This window comes from Ctenopharyngodon idella, chromosome 1 (genome assembly GCF_019924925.1).
Source record: "Ctenopharyngodon idella isolate HZGC_01 chromosome 1, HZGC01, whole genome shotgun sequence".
NCBI lineage: Eukaryota > Metazoa > Chordata > Actinopteri > Cypriniformes > Xenocyprididae > Ctenopharyngodon > Ctenopharyngodon idella.
This window is the reverse complement of record NC_067220.1, coordinates 36,898,263-36,911,582: the sequence shown is the minus strand read 5'-3', so window position 1 is coordinate 36,911,582 and position 13,320 is coordinate 36,898,263. Positions and strand designations below refer to the sequence as shown.

The 13,320-nt window shown below is 37.2% G+C and overlaps 1 protein-coding gene across 10 annotated transcripts in view; it reads left to right on the top strand.

Annotated features, from left to right (window-relative positions):
- The window catches only part of sh3pxd2aa (SH3 and PX domains 2Aa), a 123,970-nt gene that overhangs the window by 62,966 nt on the left and 47,684 nt on the right, over positions 1-13,320 (top strand). For 7 of the 10 annotated variants that reach the window (XM_051896382.1, XM_051897235.1, XM_051893098.1 and 4 more), the window contains exon 6: positions 10,558-10,583. The exons of 1 other annotated variant lie outside the window; for it this stretch is intronic. In XM_051896382.1, the coding sequence (XP_051752342.1) occupies positions 10,558-10,583 (26 nt within the window). Of the gene's footprint in view, positions 1-10,513; positions 10,584-13,320 lie in introns of those variants that run through there. 2 more of the 10 variants (XM_051900507.1, XM_051899679.1) reach the window with 1 other exon arrangement.

Sequence of the window (13,320 nt, the reverse complement as noted above, 5' to 3'; positions counted from 1 at the left end):
CTGATGTTGAGCAGTCCCTCTCACTGTCTCTCTCTCTCTGTTTGCCGACTGTGTACATGGGGAACATTTTTTTATTAGCTGGTATGATGGATGGTTGCTGGTAGACTGTGTATTCCCACATGGAGTGCTGTAAATCCTGACCTGGTTATCCTATAGTCTTTCTGCGTAATTAAATGGGGTGGGGGGGATCTGACTTAAACCCCTTAGAGAAACAAGTGACATCTGATCGCAGTACTGGAAATAAATACACTCAACATACACAGTCTGGAAGCGGGGGTGAAAATCCATCAGAATCTATTACTTTCAGTTTATTTCCATATTTTCAATTCAAATAAAGTTTCAGTTTATTTAATGTTGTACTGCTTAATATTTTTGTTGAAACAGGATTTTTTCAGGATTCTTTGATGAATAGAAAAAAAAAAAAAACAGTATTTATTTGAAATAGAAAACTTTTGTCACATTATAATTGTTGATACTTTGTTGTTGATCAATTTAATGCATCCTTGCTGAACTAAAGTATTAATATCTTTCAAAAATAATAAAAATTAAATCTTACTGACACCAAACCTTTAAACAATAGTGCATATGTAAATGTTATGTGGTTTGTAATGTACTGTACCACAATTTAAAGGTTTAATTTAATATATGAAAGACATATGTAATAGATAGAAAGGTGTGGGCATGTCATCATCAGATCTTTAAAGGGATAGTTCACCAAAAAATGAAAATTCTGCCATCAGTTACTCACCGTCAGGTTGTTCCAAACCTGTATTACATTCTTTCTTCTTCTGAGTGTCGGTAAGTAAACAGTTTCTGGCCCCTGTTGACTTCCATAGTTTTTTTTTTTTTTTTTCTAATGTAAGTCATTGGGGACCAGTAACTGTTTGATTATCAACATTCTTCAAAATATCTTCCTTTGTGTTCAGCAGAAGAAAGAATTTCATGCAGGTTTAGAACAACTTGACGGTGAGTAAATGATGACAGGATTTTCATTTTTGGGTGTACTATCCCTTTAAGGTATTTAGTATGAAATGAAAGACTCATTCAGTGGCGAGTCTGTCATGATTGGTTGGTTTAGGTGCAGACCCAGGTGGTCACTGGTCACAGTGACTGATTATTGTGTGGCTCTTCAGGGGGTTAATGCAGGATAAAACTAGTTAATTATCTAAAGTGGTGTTGCTTAAGGGCCTGATAAGATGATCAGTCAAGGAAAGAGACAGACAATGAGACAGACAGAGAAAAGACAGAGTAAGTACAAAGGATAGCCAAAAATAATTGGGATTTAGTTCAAAGTTAAAGGCCTGTTTCATGTGGCGCATCTGTTGGGGTCCTTTTAGGCGAGGGAACGTTCATGGAGCAAATTGATGTTGAACATGGAAGGAAAATGACATCATGACAGTGCTGATTGGCTGATGGAACCACAAGAACATGCACTAGCCCTTAAAGGGATAGTCCACCCGAAAATGAAAATTAAAGGATTAGTTCACTTCAGAATTAAAATTTCCCGATAATTTACTCACCCCCATGTCATCCAAGATGTTTACGTCTTTCTTTCTTCAGTCGAAAAGAAATTAAAGTTTTTGATGAAAACATTCCAGGATTTTTCTCCATATAGTGGACTTCAACGGCTACCAGTGGGTTGAAGGTCCAAATTGCAGTTTCAATGCAGCTTCAAAGGGATCTACACAGTCCCAGCCGAGGAATAAGGGTCTTGTCTAGTGAAATGATCTGTCATTTTCTAAAATAAAAAAAAAAAAAAAAATCATATACTGTTTAACCACAAATGCTCATCTTGCTCTAGCTCTGTAAATGCGCCACGCATTATGTAATCATGTTGAAAAGGTCACACATGACGTAGGCAGAAGTAACAAGCAAGTGTTAAAGGATTAGTTCACTTTCAAATAAAAAATTCCTGATAATTTACTCACCCCCATCTCATCCAAGATGTTTATGTCTTTCTTTCTTCAGTCAAAAAGAAATTATGGTTTTTGATGAAAACATTCCAGGATTTGTCTCCATATAGTGGACTTCAACGGACTCCAAATGGTTGAAGGTCAAAATTACAGTTTCAATGCAGCTTCAAAGGGCTTTACGCGATCCCAACTGAGGAATAAGGGTCTTGTCTAGTGAAACGACTAACCCATTTTCTAAAAAAAATTAAAAATTATATATGTTTTAACCATAAATGCTTGTCTTGAACTAGCTCTCTTCTTCTTCTCTATTAGAATTCCGGCAGTGTAGACGCTGCTGAGTGTATTACTGCCCTCCACAGGTCAAAGTTTGAACTAATTGTTATATACTTGCACTAGCATATCGTATATGACAATTTATTTCAAACTTTGTAGAGCCCTTTGAAGCTGCATTGAAACTGTAATTTTGACCTTCAACCATTTGCAGTCCGTTGAAGTCCACTATATGGACAAAAATCCTGGAATGTTTTCCTCAAAAACCATAATTTATTTTTGACTGAAGAAAGCATCTTGGATGACATGGGGGTGAGTAAATTATCAGGAAATTTGAATTCTGAAGTGAACTAATCCTTTAACTTATTTACTCACCCTCATTTTGTTTCAAACCTTTATGGCTTTCTTTTGTGGAACATAAAATAAGGTATTTTAAAGAATGTTAGTAATCAAATCGGTTCCCATTATCGATTCAATGGAAGTCAATGCCAAAACTTGCAGAACAAAATCAAAAACATGGCGAAATGGCCCCAAAACCGTTACAGCCCCCAAGTTCTGAAAAACAAAACAAAAAAAACTGTGCTCTGTTGAATCATCTTTCAGACTAATTCCTAAATAGGATGGGTTTACTGTTAGGAACCGTTAGCCTATTGCTCGGCATGGTCGTGCAACGGCCAACAAACATGAGTCAGTTTGGACCAGGTGGACGTTGTGGAGCAAACACTGTTTCCTCAATGTTTTTCCATCTCCCGAACAAATGCAGAATGGTTTCATGAATAGCAGATTTCAGACATCTTTCAAGGCTTCTCCAATCACCAAATCTAAACATTATTGAACCTTTAAGGAAGTTCAGGAACAGACAGTGTGAAGTTCCATTTCTGGAGATCTGGAGTGTGAGGGAGGATCTCTTTTTTTACTCCTGTGCTCTGTGTAAACATGCATCATGAAGGTTTTATTTCATTAAGTGTTGCATCTGTTTGTAGCTCAAAAGTCTTGTGTTGTAACACATGGTCCAGTTTCCCGTCCACACTGACGCAGAAACAGCACAATAACAGAAAACAGAGGGAGCAGCCAGAGGCTCTAGTTATGAAACTCTGCTTGGCATTTCTTGGTATTTTTTGGTTCACCCAAAAATGAAAATTCTGACATTAATTACTCACCCTCATGTCATTCCAAACCCGTAAGACTTTCATTCATCTTCGAAACACAAATTAAGATCTTTTTAATAAAATCAGCCATTTCTGTACCCTCCATAGGCATCTACGCAACTGCCAGTTTGATGCTTCAAAAGGTTCATAAAGAGATCCTAAAACTAACCCATAAGAATTGAGCGGTTTAGTCCAAATTTTCTGAAGAGACTTGATCACTTTATATGATGAACAGATTTAATTTAGGCTAAAACCGCTCACAACATTTTAGAGGGTGCATAGAAACACTCTGGCAACCACAGACCCAGGTGAAAAAAAGTACATTTCTATAATGTATTAAAGTGCTCTATTTTCGTGCACTCATTTTGTACTTAATATACTAAAAATTCATCTTTAGTACTTCTTAAGATAATCTTAAGAACATCTAAGTGTACTCAACTGTGCTATTTTGAGACACCATGAAATATGAACTTAAATGTGCTTTTAATATACTATCTCTGTATTTAAAAAATGTATTTAGATACTACTTATAGTACATTTGAACCCATAGTGTACTACAAGTGGTAACTAAATATATTTTTTAAATACAGAGATAGTATATTAAAAGCACATTTTTGTTCATATTTCATGGTGTCTCAAAATAGCACAGTTGAGTACACTTAGATGTTTTTAAGATTGTCTTAAGAAGTACTAAAGATGAATTTTTAGTATATTAAGTACAAAATTAGTGCACGAAAATAGAGCCCTTTAAGTACATTACTCATCTGGGGAGTAATGTCCTACAGCAACCATATTGCATTATAGAATCCTACCATCCATAAAATTAGAAACCACCCAAAACACTCTACCAACCGCATAGCAATGCACTAAAAACACTCAGAACACCTTACTGATCACATAGCAACACCCTAGCAACTGCATAGCAACATGTTAAACCCACTCACAACACTTTAGAATCTGCATAGAAACCATCCATCCATCCAACCATCCACCTAAAGCACCCTAGCTACCTTTTCCTTCATTCCTTCCTTCCTTCCTTCCTTCCAGTACTGTGTAAGAATGGAGAGTCAGAGGTCATTGGCTAATGTTTCCCTCCTCTCCACACCTCGTGTCCTCCTCCCCATCCTGATCTCACCTCATGAGACTGTCCTCCCCTCAGCGCTTCTAATGCCTTGCAGATGCTCAGGCCAGTACACACACCTCACTGTTGCTTTCTTTGTCTTTCAGAGTTTTTCCTCAATCTAATTCCCACCTTTAATCTCCAGCACTCCTGTAAATGCACAGTGAGGGAGATGTCATAGAAAAGAGTTTTTTTATCCTAGCAACCATTAAAAAACCATTCAGAACACTCTAGTAACATCCTACAAATACCCTAGCAACCATATAGCAACATTCTAAAAAATACTAGTGTATCTGTCCAGCAAACAGTACTGTTAGTCTCTACTCTACTTCCATATGTGTTTTACTGAACTTTATTTTCAAATTCCTTTACTTTAGTCTGATATTCTAATCATTTCTTATTCACACTGATGCAGTGCACTTCTCCAAGCCCAGTACTGGCACATTTGTTTGTTCGTTTTTATCATCAGTGTTCTGGTTTTATTCCACTTACCCTGTAAAGGGCTCTTTCTTTATAATGTCTTAAAAATATTGTGCTTAATTTTTCTAATTGAGGCAAGCATGGCGTTCCTGCAGTTTAGGACTCTCTGGGACAGGAGTATTCCAGAGCTATAGAACCAGCACACTTCTCTGACAGTCATAAAACGTCACTGCATGAAGTCGATGCCTCGCAATTCTTCATAAACGTTCTTTTCTTTGCAACTCAAGGTACCCTGTGAATGTATGTGATTGTGTATTTGTCGACCTGTTTATGGTCTGAAGTCCCCAAGGGAAGAAAGCAAATGCTTGGGAAGACTTTTTCTTTTTATTACAAAAAGGTTTTTTGCAGCAATGCTATAGAAGAACCATGTTGGGCTCCCCAAAAACCTTTCAGTGAACTGTTCTTAAAAGAACCATTTTATTTCTTAAGGTGCGGTCACACTGCACTTTTCGTTCCATAGACTTCCATTCAAACGCATGCGAATGCATCAGACCGGAATGCGAGCTCGTGCAAAATATTTTGCATTTCGCTGCGTTCCAAAGTTCAAGTTTGGTGAACTCTGACCTGTGAATTCGCATCACGTGAAGACGTGCGACCAGTAGATTGATTCATCATGGCATGACCTCTTGGATGAATTAAAAGAATGATATTTTGCCAGTAAAGTCGAGTAGGTTCTATATTTTTACATTTTGAATGTATTACTTTAAGTTATGTGTTGAATTCATGTTTATAATAAAGATGCAGTAGACCGTGACGTCATATCACGACCGTTACAGCATCCAAAGAAATTTTACATGTTTACACTAGTGTGACCGCGGCTTTAGTGTGAAGAATATTTTAATGATCTGAAGAACCTTTAACTATAAAGCATGCGCAATGGAAAGTATGATATTTAATACTGTTCTTAAAAATTAAGGTTCTTTATTGGCATCTATGCTTCCATGAACAACCTTTAAAGGCACTTTCCCATTGAAATGGGCAACAAATTTCTATCTGGATACTTTAGATCAAAATTTGTTGCCCATTCTCAAGGGGAAAGTGCGCAAGCAACATCGCTCGGCAACATTGCTCAAAAAGTTGACCTGTGTATCATCACCTTGACATCCATGGCACTTTCCATTGCACAAAAGGTTCTTTATAGTGAAAAAAAAAGATTATTTAGTTTATGGTTCTTTTAAGAACTGTTCACTGAAAGGTTCTTTAAAGAACTCAAAATGGTTCTTCTATGGCTTCACGATGAAGAAACTTTAACATTCAAGGTTCTTCATGGAACCATAGATGCCAATAAACAAAATTTATTTTTAAGAACGTTATTAGATATTGTTGCGTTATTAGATTTCACACCAAAATTGACCTTTAACTTAAGTTTAAAAACAAAATATTACGAAAGTCATTGTATGATTCACAGACTTTACTGGTGTCTGTGCTGGTGGTCACCATCAGTTTGACAAACACAGAACAGGCCCGTTATTTAAATATACCACAGCAAATGCCAGAGATGACTGTATGAAGATATCACCAAGTCACATGACAGAGGAAGCCACAGAATGTGATGCATCACTCGTTTAATAATACATATAATACTTATATGGTCAGGTAGAGCAAATGAACCAAACAGTGCCCAATAAGCACAATCTACCATTTCCTGCCTTTCCTCACCCGTCATCATACGCTGCCTTTCATTTAATAGTGACTCCGGGAGTTATAAAGCTGAGAACTGTAGTTTTTTTGTCTAAAACTTTGTGGCGACCCAAGTGATGCCGTATATTACCTGCAGACAGCCCAGTGCAGGGAACTGTGAACTGTCACTTCCAATAACACTTTCTCTGCTAAATGGTCTCAAGCGATAAATGTGAAGTATTTACTTTGAGATATGCCCTAAGAGGTTAACAACTGGTCAGAAGAGGTTTGGCAGAGACTGTTTACTGAATTTTTGCCATGGCAAAACAATATTTTAAAATGAAGCTTGATGTGCATTTCCTGAAACTTTAGTTTTTGGTTATATGTGATGAAACGCTGCATCAGTGTTTTCATGTTATTATGCAGTTTATGCTGAGTTAATTGCAGAAACTAAACTTTTATATATATATATATATATATATTGGAGGGTAGTCGTTTAAGTTTAAGACTGAGTATGATATTTAATACAGATATTGGCATGCTTTAGTCTCTTAAAACTGGGAATTTTCCTACTGTTCGTTTCGAACATATTCATAAATGTCATGTCCTATATCCGTCTTAATTGTGGCAGTTTCCTTTTATGCGAGACAGATAGCAGATCACTCTGATTTAGGACAGTGTCCTGCCTCTATTCGGCTACAAAGGAGTTCATTCTAGAAGGTTTGCAGTGACCTCATACTGCTGATCTGAAAAAGAGAGTATTCATTCTCCCACGGGAGCCACAAAGGAGGAGATTGAGCGAGAGAAGGATGAAAAGAAAGAGATGCAGAAACAGATGAGAGGATGGAGAGCTTGTCATATTTTGGACTAGATGGGGGGAATGTAGATATAAGAGCAAATGTCCTTAAGGGGGTTTTTAGGGAAATACCAGCCATGAATGTGTGCATGTGCATGAATGTGATCAGAGAGACAGTTTGGCATATTTTCATAATATGTATGTCATGTAAAAAAACTCTATTCTATCTATTCAAATCCAACTAGTCAAATCAGCCACTTCCACTAACAGTATGGTTTGTATTATGTACCAAACTTCATAATTGCCATTTTAGTCCATATAATTCATAAATGTATGCACACCATGAAAAAAAAAATCATTACAGAATAAAACTTTTCAGAATTCACAGTGTACAGTATGTCTACAGTGCAACAGCACTTGTTTACAGTTTAGACAAGTCAAGTTGCAATACCGAACGGAACCAGAAAAAACCCTGGACTTTGAGGGCCACTGTCCTGCAGAGTTTTGCTCTAACCTTGATCAAACTCACCTGCCTGTAGCATTCTAGTAGAGTTGTCAAAAGTGTTGACTTTGGTACCAGTCGGTACTGAAATTTTAAAAATGTGACGCTTTGAGTGCTGTTGAGCGGATACGTAAACACCTCTGATTGGCCATTGTGTTGACGCGCTCATCGGATATGTCTATGATTTGGCTACAATGATCAACGCACAGGAGAATTTGAAATTACACGGAAGCGTTTGAATTTTAAAGCGTTTTGAAAGTGGGAGCGTTTGAAAGCAGGCGTCTATCAGATGACTGGTCCACGATAGATGGCTGCTTTCAAGCGCTCCCGTGTGTATCTGTGTAAGCATTCGGTGAAGAGCATCTTTGATGACTATTTACGACGTTTTTGAAGCGTTGATCATTGAAGCCAGTCATATATCTGATGAGCGTGTGAACACAATGGCCAATCAGAGGTGTTTACGAATCCACTCAACAGCGCTCAAAGCATCACATTTTTAGAATTTCAGTACCGACGTGGTACCGAAGTCGGTACTTTTGACAACTCTACTTTCTAGTAATCCCAAGAAGCTTAATTAGCTGGTTCAGGTGTGTTTGATTAGGGTAAAGCTGAACTCTGGAATGAGAAAGCCTGCCCCAAACCAACCGCTTTGACCTGACCACGGATCCATTCAGAATTACTAAACACAGCATCATTCACATGACAAATCAAAACATATGACTCCTGGATGTCACCGCAATCATCTTTACCTTGGTTGCAATCCTCATCCATCAAAACATTATTAGCGAGATGCTGGTTTGCTTTATTCAGCCAAGGAATGTAGTTTTCGTATCATCTGGCCATACAGCGGTGGGATGTTTGCGCTCTTCAGAAATCATAGAATATGACAGAGCTCATGTTTTAAAGTGAAGCACACACTGGAATGAAAAATTCACTGAAAACACAACGTGAGTCTCTATTCTCTTTACCATCTCTGACTGATTGTTTGAATGATTTTGCTTACTAATTCATTGGACTGAAAACTTTCCTGGAGTTTATCGGCTTAAAATCATCTAATCACAAACAGAGAAGCAGAATCTGGTTAGAATAGAACTTTCTGCCTACCAGGGTTACAGCTGCTTGCGCCACTGTAGATGCTCAGTGTGATAAACTCCTGACTTCCAAAATCATCTAACTGCGTGACATAAATTACATTTTTGATGCAATTTCCCGTGCTTCATTAATTTATTTGTGTGAAATTATTTTAACTTGTTAAATGGTTAGTTCACCCAAAAATGAAAATTCTGTCATTAATTGCTCACCCTCATGTCGTTCCAAACCCGTAAGACCTTTGTTCATCTTCGGAACACAAATTAAGATATTTTTGATAAAATCCGATGGCTCAGTGAGGCCTCCATTGACAGTAAGATAATTAACACTTTCAATGCCCAGAAAGCTACTAAAGACATATTTAAAACAGTTCATGTGACTACAGTGGTTTAACCTTAATGTTATGAAGCGACAAGAATATTTTTTGTGCGCCAAAAAAACAAAATAACGACTTTATTAAACAATATCTAGTGATGGGCGATTTCAATACACTGCTTCATGAAGCTTCGAAGCTTTACAAAAACTTTTGTTTCAAATCAGTGGTTCGGAGCGTGTATCAAACTTTCAATGGTTCACCACTGGGGGGCGTGACTTTGGCAGTTTGATACATGCTCTGAACCACTGATTCAAAACAAAAGATTCATAAAGCTTCAAAGCTTCATGAAGCAGTGTTTTGAATCGTTTTGAATAGATATTGTTGAATAAAGTCATTATTTTGGGGTTTTTTTTGGCGCACAAAAAGTATTTTCGTTGCTTCATAACATTAAGGTTGAACCACTGTAGTCACATGAACTGTTTTAAATACGTCTTTAGTAGCTTTCTGAGCACTGAAAGTGTTAATTGTCTTGCTAGCAATGGAGGCATCACTGAGCCATTGGATTTTAACAAAAATATCTTAGTTTGTGTTCTGAAGATGTACGAAGGTCTTATGGGTGTGGAATTGAATAGATGTTATTAGTGATGCTATTAACCGTTGGCACACAACCACAATATAGAGAGAGCAACCACTTAGAAACTGCCTATATGAAATGCTCAGGCCAACTCTAACATTATGGTGCAGAGGTTTGCAAGTACCACTCCCTTCTTTAGAAAATATAAAAATATAGTTATTGTATTTGTACTTCTGTCTCATAATTCATCTTTCCAATTTGTGTGTGTCTGTCAGGATGTAACTGTACTGTATGCGTCTGCACATTTCCTAAATTTTATTGTTTGCCACATTGGCTTCATTTTCCATAAATAGATCTCATTCCTCGTCACAGTTTAACATGATTTTTCACTGATGGATAGGCGTCATACATGGGCCGGGTGTCATTCTGATCTATTAATCAGGGCGTGTTAAGAGATCCGCCCTCTTTATCCCAGAGCTGTAGGATGGGGGGGGGATAGAGAAAGAGCCATGGTTCTGTTTGGGTCACATGATCAGATGTTGAGGCGATAGCAGCTGGCCCCTTCGATCTTAACACAGACTTGCTCCCTGCCCTGGCACACGTCTTGCTCTCACTTCATCTCTAGTGTGTGTGTATGTGTGTGTGCATGTGTGTGTGTGACAGCTGTCTGCTGCAGGACATTGTCTCACTGTGACTTACTATGTCACTCTGCTGTTGCTTTTTTTACAGGGATTATGGATCCAAACGCAAGTCAGGTAAGACAGCCTTTTTATTTACCTCTCCTCTCAGTGTTAAACCTGTTGCCGGGTTTAAGTACCCAGTCAGCCCCTCTCACTAACTCTGCATGCCCTCTCTGCTATTGCGGCATTGAATGACTTGCTGTTTTGCACTCAGCTCAGGGTAGGGAAAGGGTTTCGAACGAGTTTCTTTAGAGAATTGGACATGACTCAGAGGTTTGTGAAGCTCTGGGAGTGTCAGCTGTAAAAGGTTTTGAAATAACTGGCAGGACTTTGGAGGAAAGCCACATGAAAGTATGTGCATTTGTACTTCACGCTGTTGCCAAAGTGGTATCAGCCAAGTTGTCCAGCTGAAGGCACAGAAAAAGCATGTAACCTTAGCAGTTGGTGCTATTTTTTTTATTTTATTTTATTGTATTTTTCTGAGTGTGTGTGTGTGTGTGTGTGTGTGTGTATATATATATATATATATATTTATATATAATATATACTTATTTTTCGGACTGTTATTATAATATTAAGGCACAGTGATCTGATTTATGACAAGGATTAAACCAAGTTTCCTTTGCATAGCATGCTAGGGTGTGTGTGTTTTGTAAGTGAACAGCCGTTCTGCAGTTGGGATGCATATCCACACACACAGACACACACACACACACACACACACACACACACACACACACACACACACACACTCACGCACACTGTTGAACACTAATGTCATTTGGATTGAAGTGTGCGTTGGAGTTCGTGTTGTCTCTCCCACACACATCCCTTAGAAACATTTTCCGTTTTTGATGTTTGGTTTCCGCTTGCACACACAAATTCATTTGCTCTGACAATATTTGAAATTCACCATTTGGATTTAGTTTTTGTTTTGATGTATTAAAATAAGTCCAGATGTAATTTTATTTTCTGTCCTTTTAGCATGTATCTATGGAAGCTTGTTTCCGCTACGGATTAAAAAAATTAAAAGTCATTTGCAACTTTTTATCTCACAATTCTGACAAGCTTCCATATGTATCTATAATTTCAATTAGAAAAAAGTTGTTTTTAAGGTTCAACCTTGAATCTTGAACATCAGTAGTTTCATTTTCAAATCTCATGTACATTAAACTGACACAGAAGAAAGGTTTTAACATAAAATGTTCCACAGGTTCTGTGTTGCAGCACCTAAACCCATGTTTTGAGAAAAAAATAAAGTACTCATGTGATACTGATGTTCAGAGCTGAATGTGTTTGGAAGGTAAACTGCACATGTACAATCACATGCATGCAGTTCAGCCTAGTGTCATTTCTAGTCATTTTTGAGAAGGAGGGCAGAGTTATGGCCTTATACTGTGGTCATTTCAGTACATTTGTGATGAGGGAAAGTAGGCCTTCTAGAGACAAGTTTAGGTTTATAGATGATGTTTGACCGGATTTTAAGGAGTTACAAAATTAAGCAGGGCTGGCCCAGGCTCTGTTGGTGCACTGTTGGTGCCCCCCCACCATTGAAAAAATCAGAAAATGCAGATTTTTCAAAACTTTACTATAACATAACATAACATACTGATAAGTGTTAAAATAAATAAGTAGTAAATAAATTGTTATAATAAACAAATTTGACTTAGTCACCTGAAGAATAACACAAAAATTAAATTAGAAATTAAAGTGCAAATCGACAAAAAAGTGCAAAAAACTATACTTTCAGAATTACAGAACAGTTTCAAAACTGAACACGCCTGAAGGCAACAAACATTTAGTGCACTTTTTGGTGAATTAAAAGCAAGCAGTAATGTAACTGAAATTAAAACAACATTACAGAAGCTTACATTTATTTTAAAGAAAATAAAGTAAAATGAAATAAGCAGTTAACTCAAGCAAAAACGTTCCACAGTGTCAGTGTTGCCAGTTAAAATGTTCTAAAAAGGCTATTTTAAAATACTGCATAAACATCACGGGCTAATACAGTGATTAACTTGTGATTCTTACCTCTATATTGCTCTTTTTTTCTTCGCTTTCTGCCTTGTGCCCCTGATCATTTTCTTTTTTTCACTCATTTTTTAGAAATGATACTTTCAGAGCACATAAATGGCAAAACTATTTTAACTGCGTGCGCCATGCATAATTAATGCATTATGATGATGTATTATAATTACGTCATGACACAGAAAGTGTTTAAATTAGTCCAACATGACATGTTGTCAAATCTTATGATTTCTCATTGATGTCAATTGAATTTTATTCTAACATTATTTTATTCAGTTCGATGATCGATCAGTACTAAAATTCTTAATTGTCAGTATTTGCTTAATATATGGGTGTAGGAGCCCACAATGGTCACAAGAGGGCGCTCTTCTGAGAAAAAAAAAGTTTTGTGCGCCCTAGGCAACTGCCTATGTCGCCTATGCCACGGGCCGGCCCTGATATTAAGGTTTGTGAATTTTCAAAACTTTCAAATATTGCCATCTTTGTGGGGACATTTTGTCCGTAATATCATACCGACAGATGACAGAAAACGAAACATTGATATAGCTCAACACAGTCTTACTGTTTGAATTTCTTGTTTTCTTGATTCATCACGAGTTTGTACCATGTCTCAGAGACCATGCTATTCTATCAATTGGCTAACATAGCAGAAGAGCTTTGTTTGTAGTAATAGAGCATTTTCTCCGCCATACAATATAATTTAAAATTAATTACATGCCATTTAGCAACACAAGTCATCCAACTTTTATTAACATGATATTCTAATATCAATCTAGTATAGGTT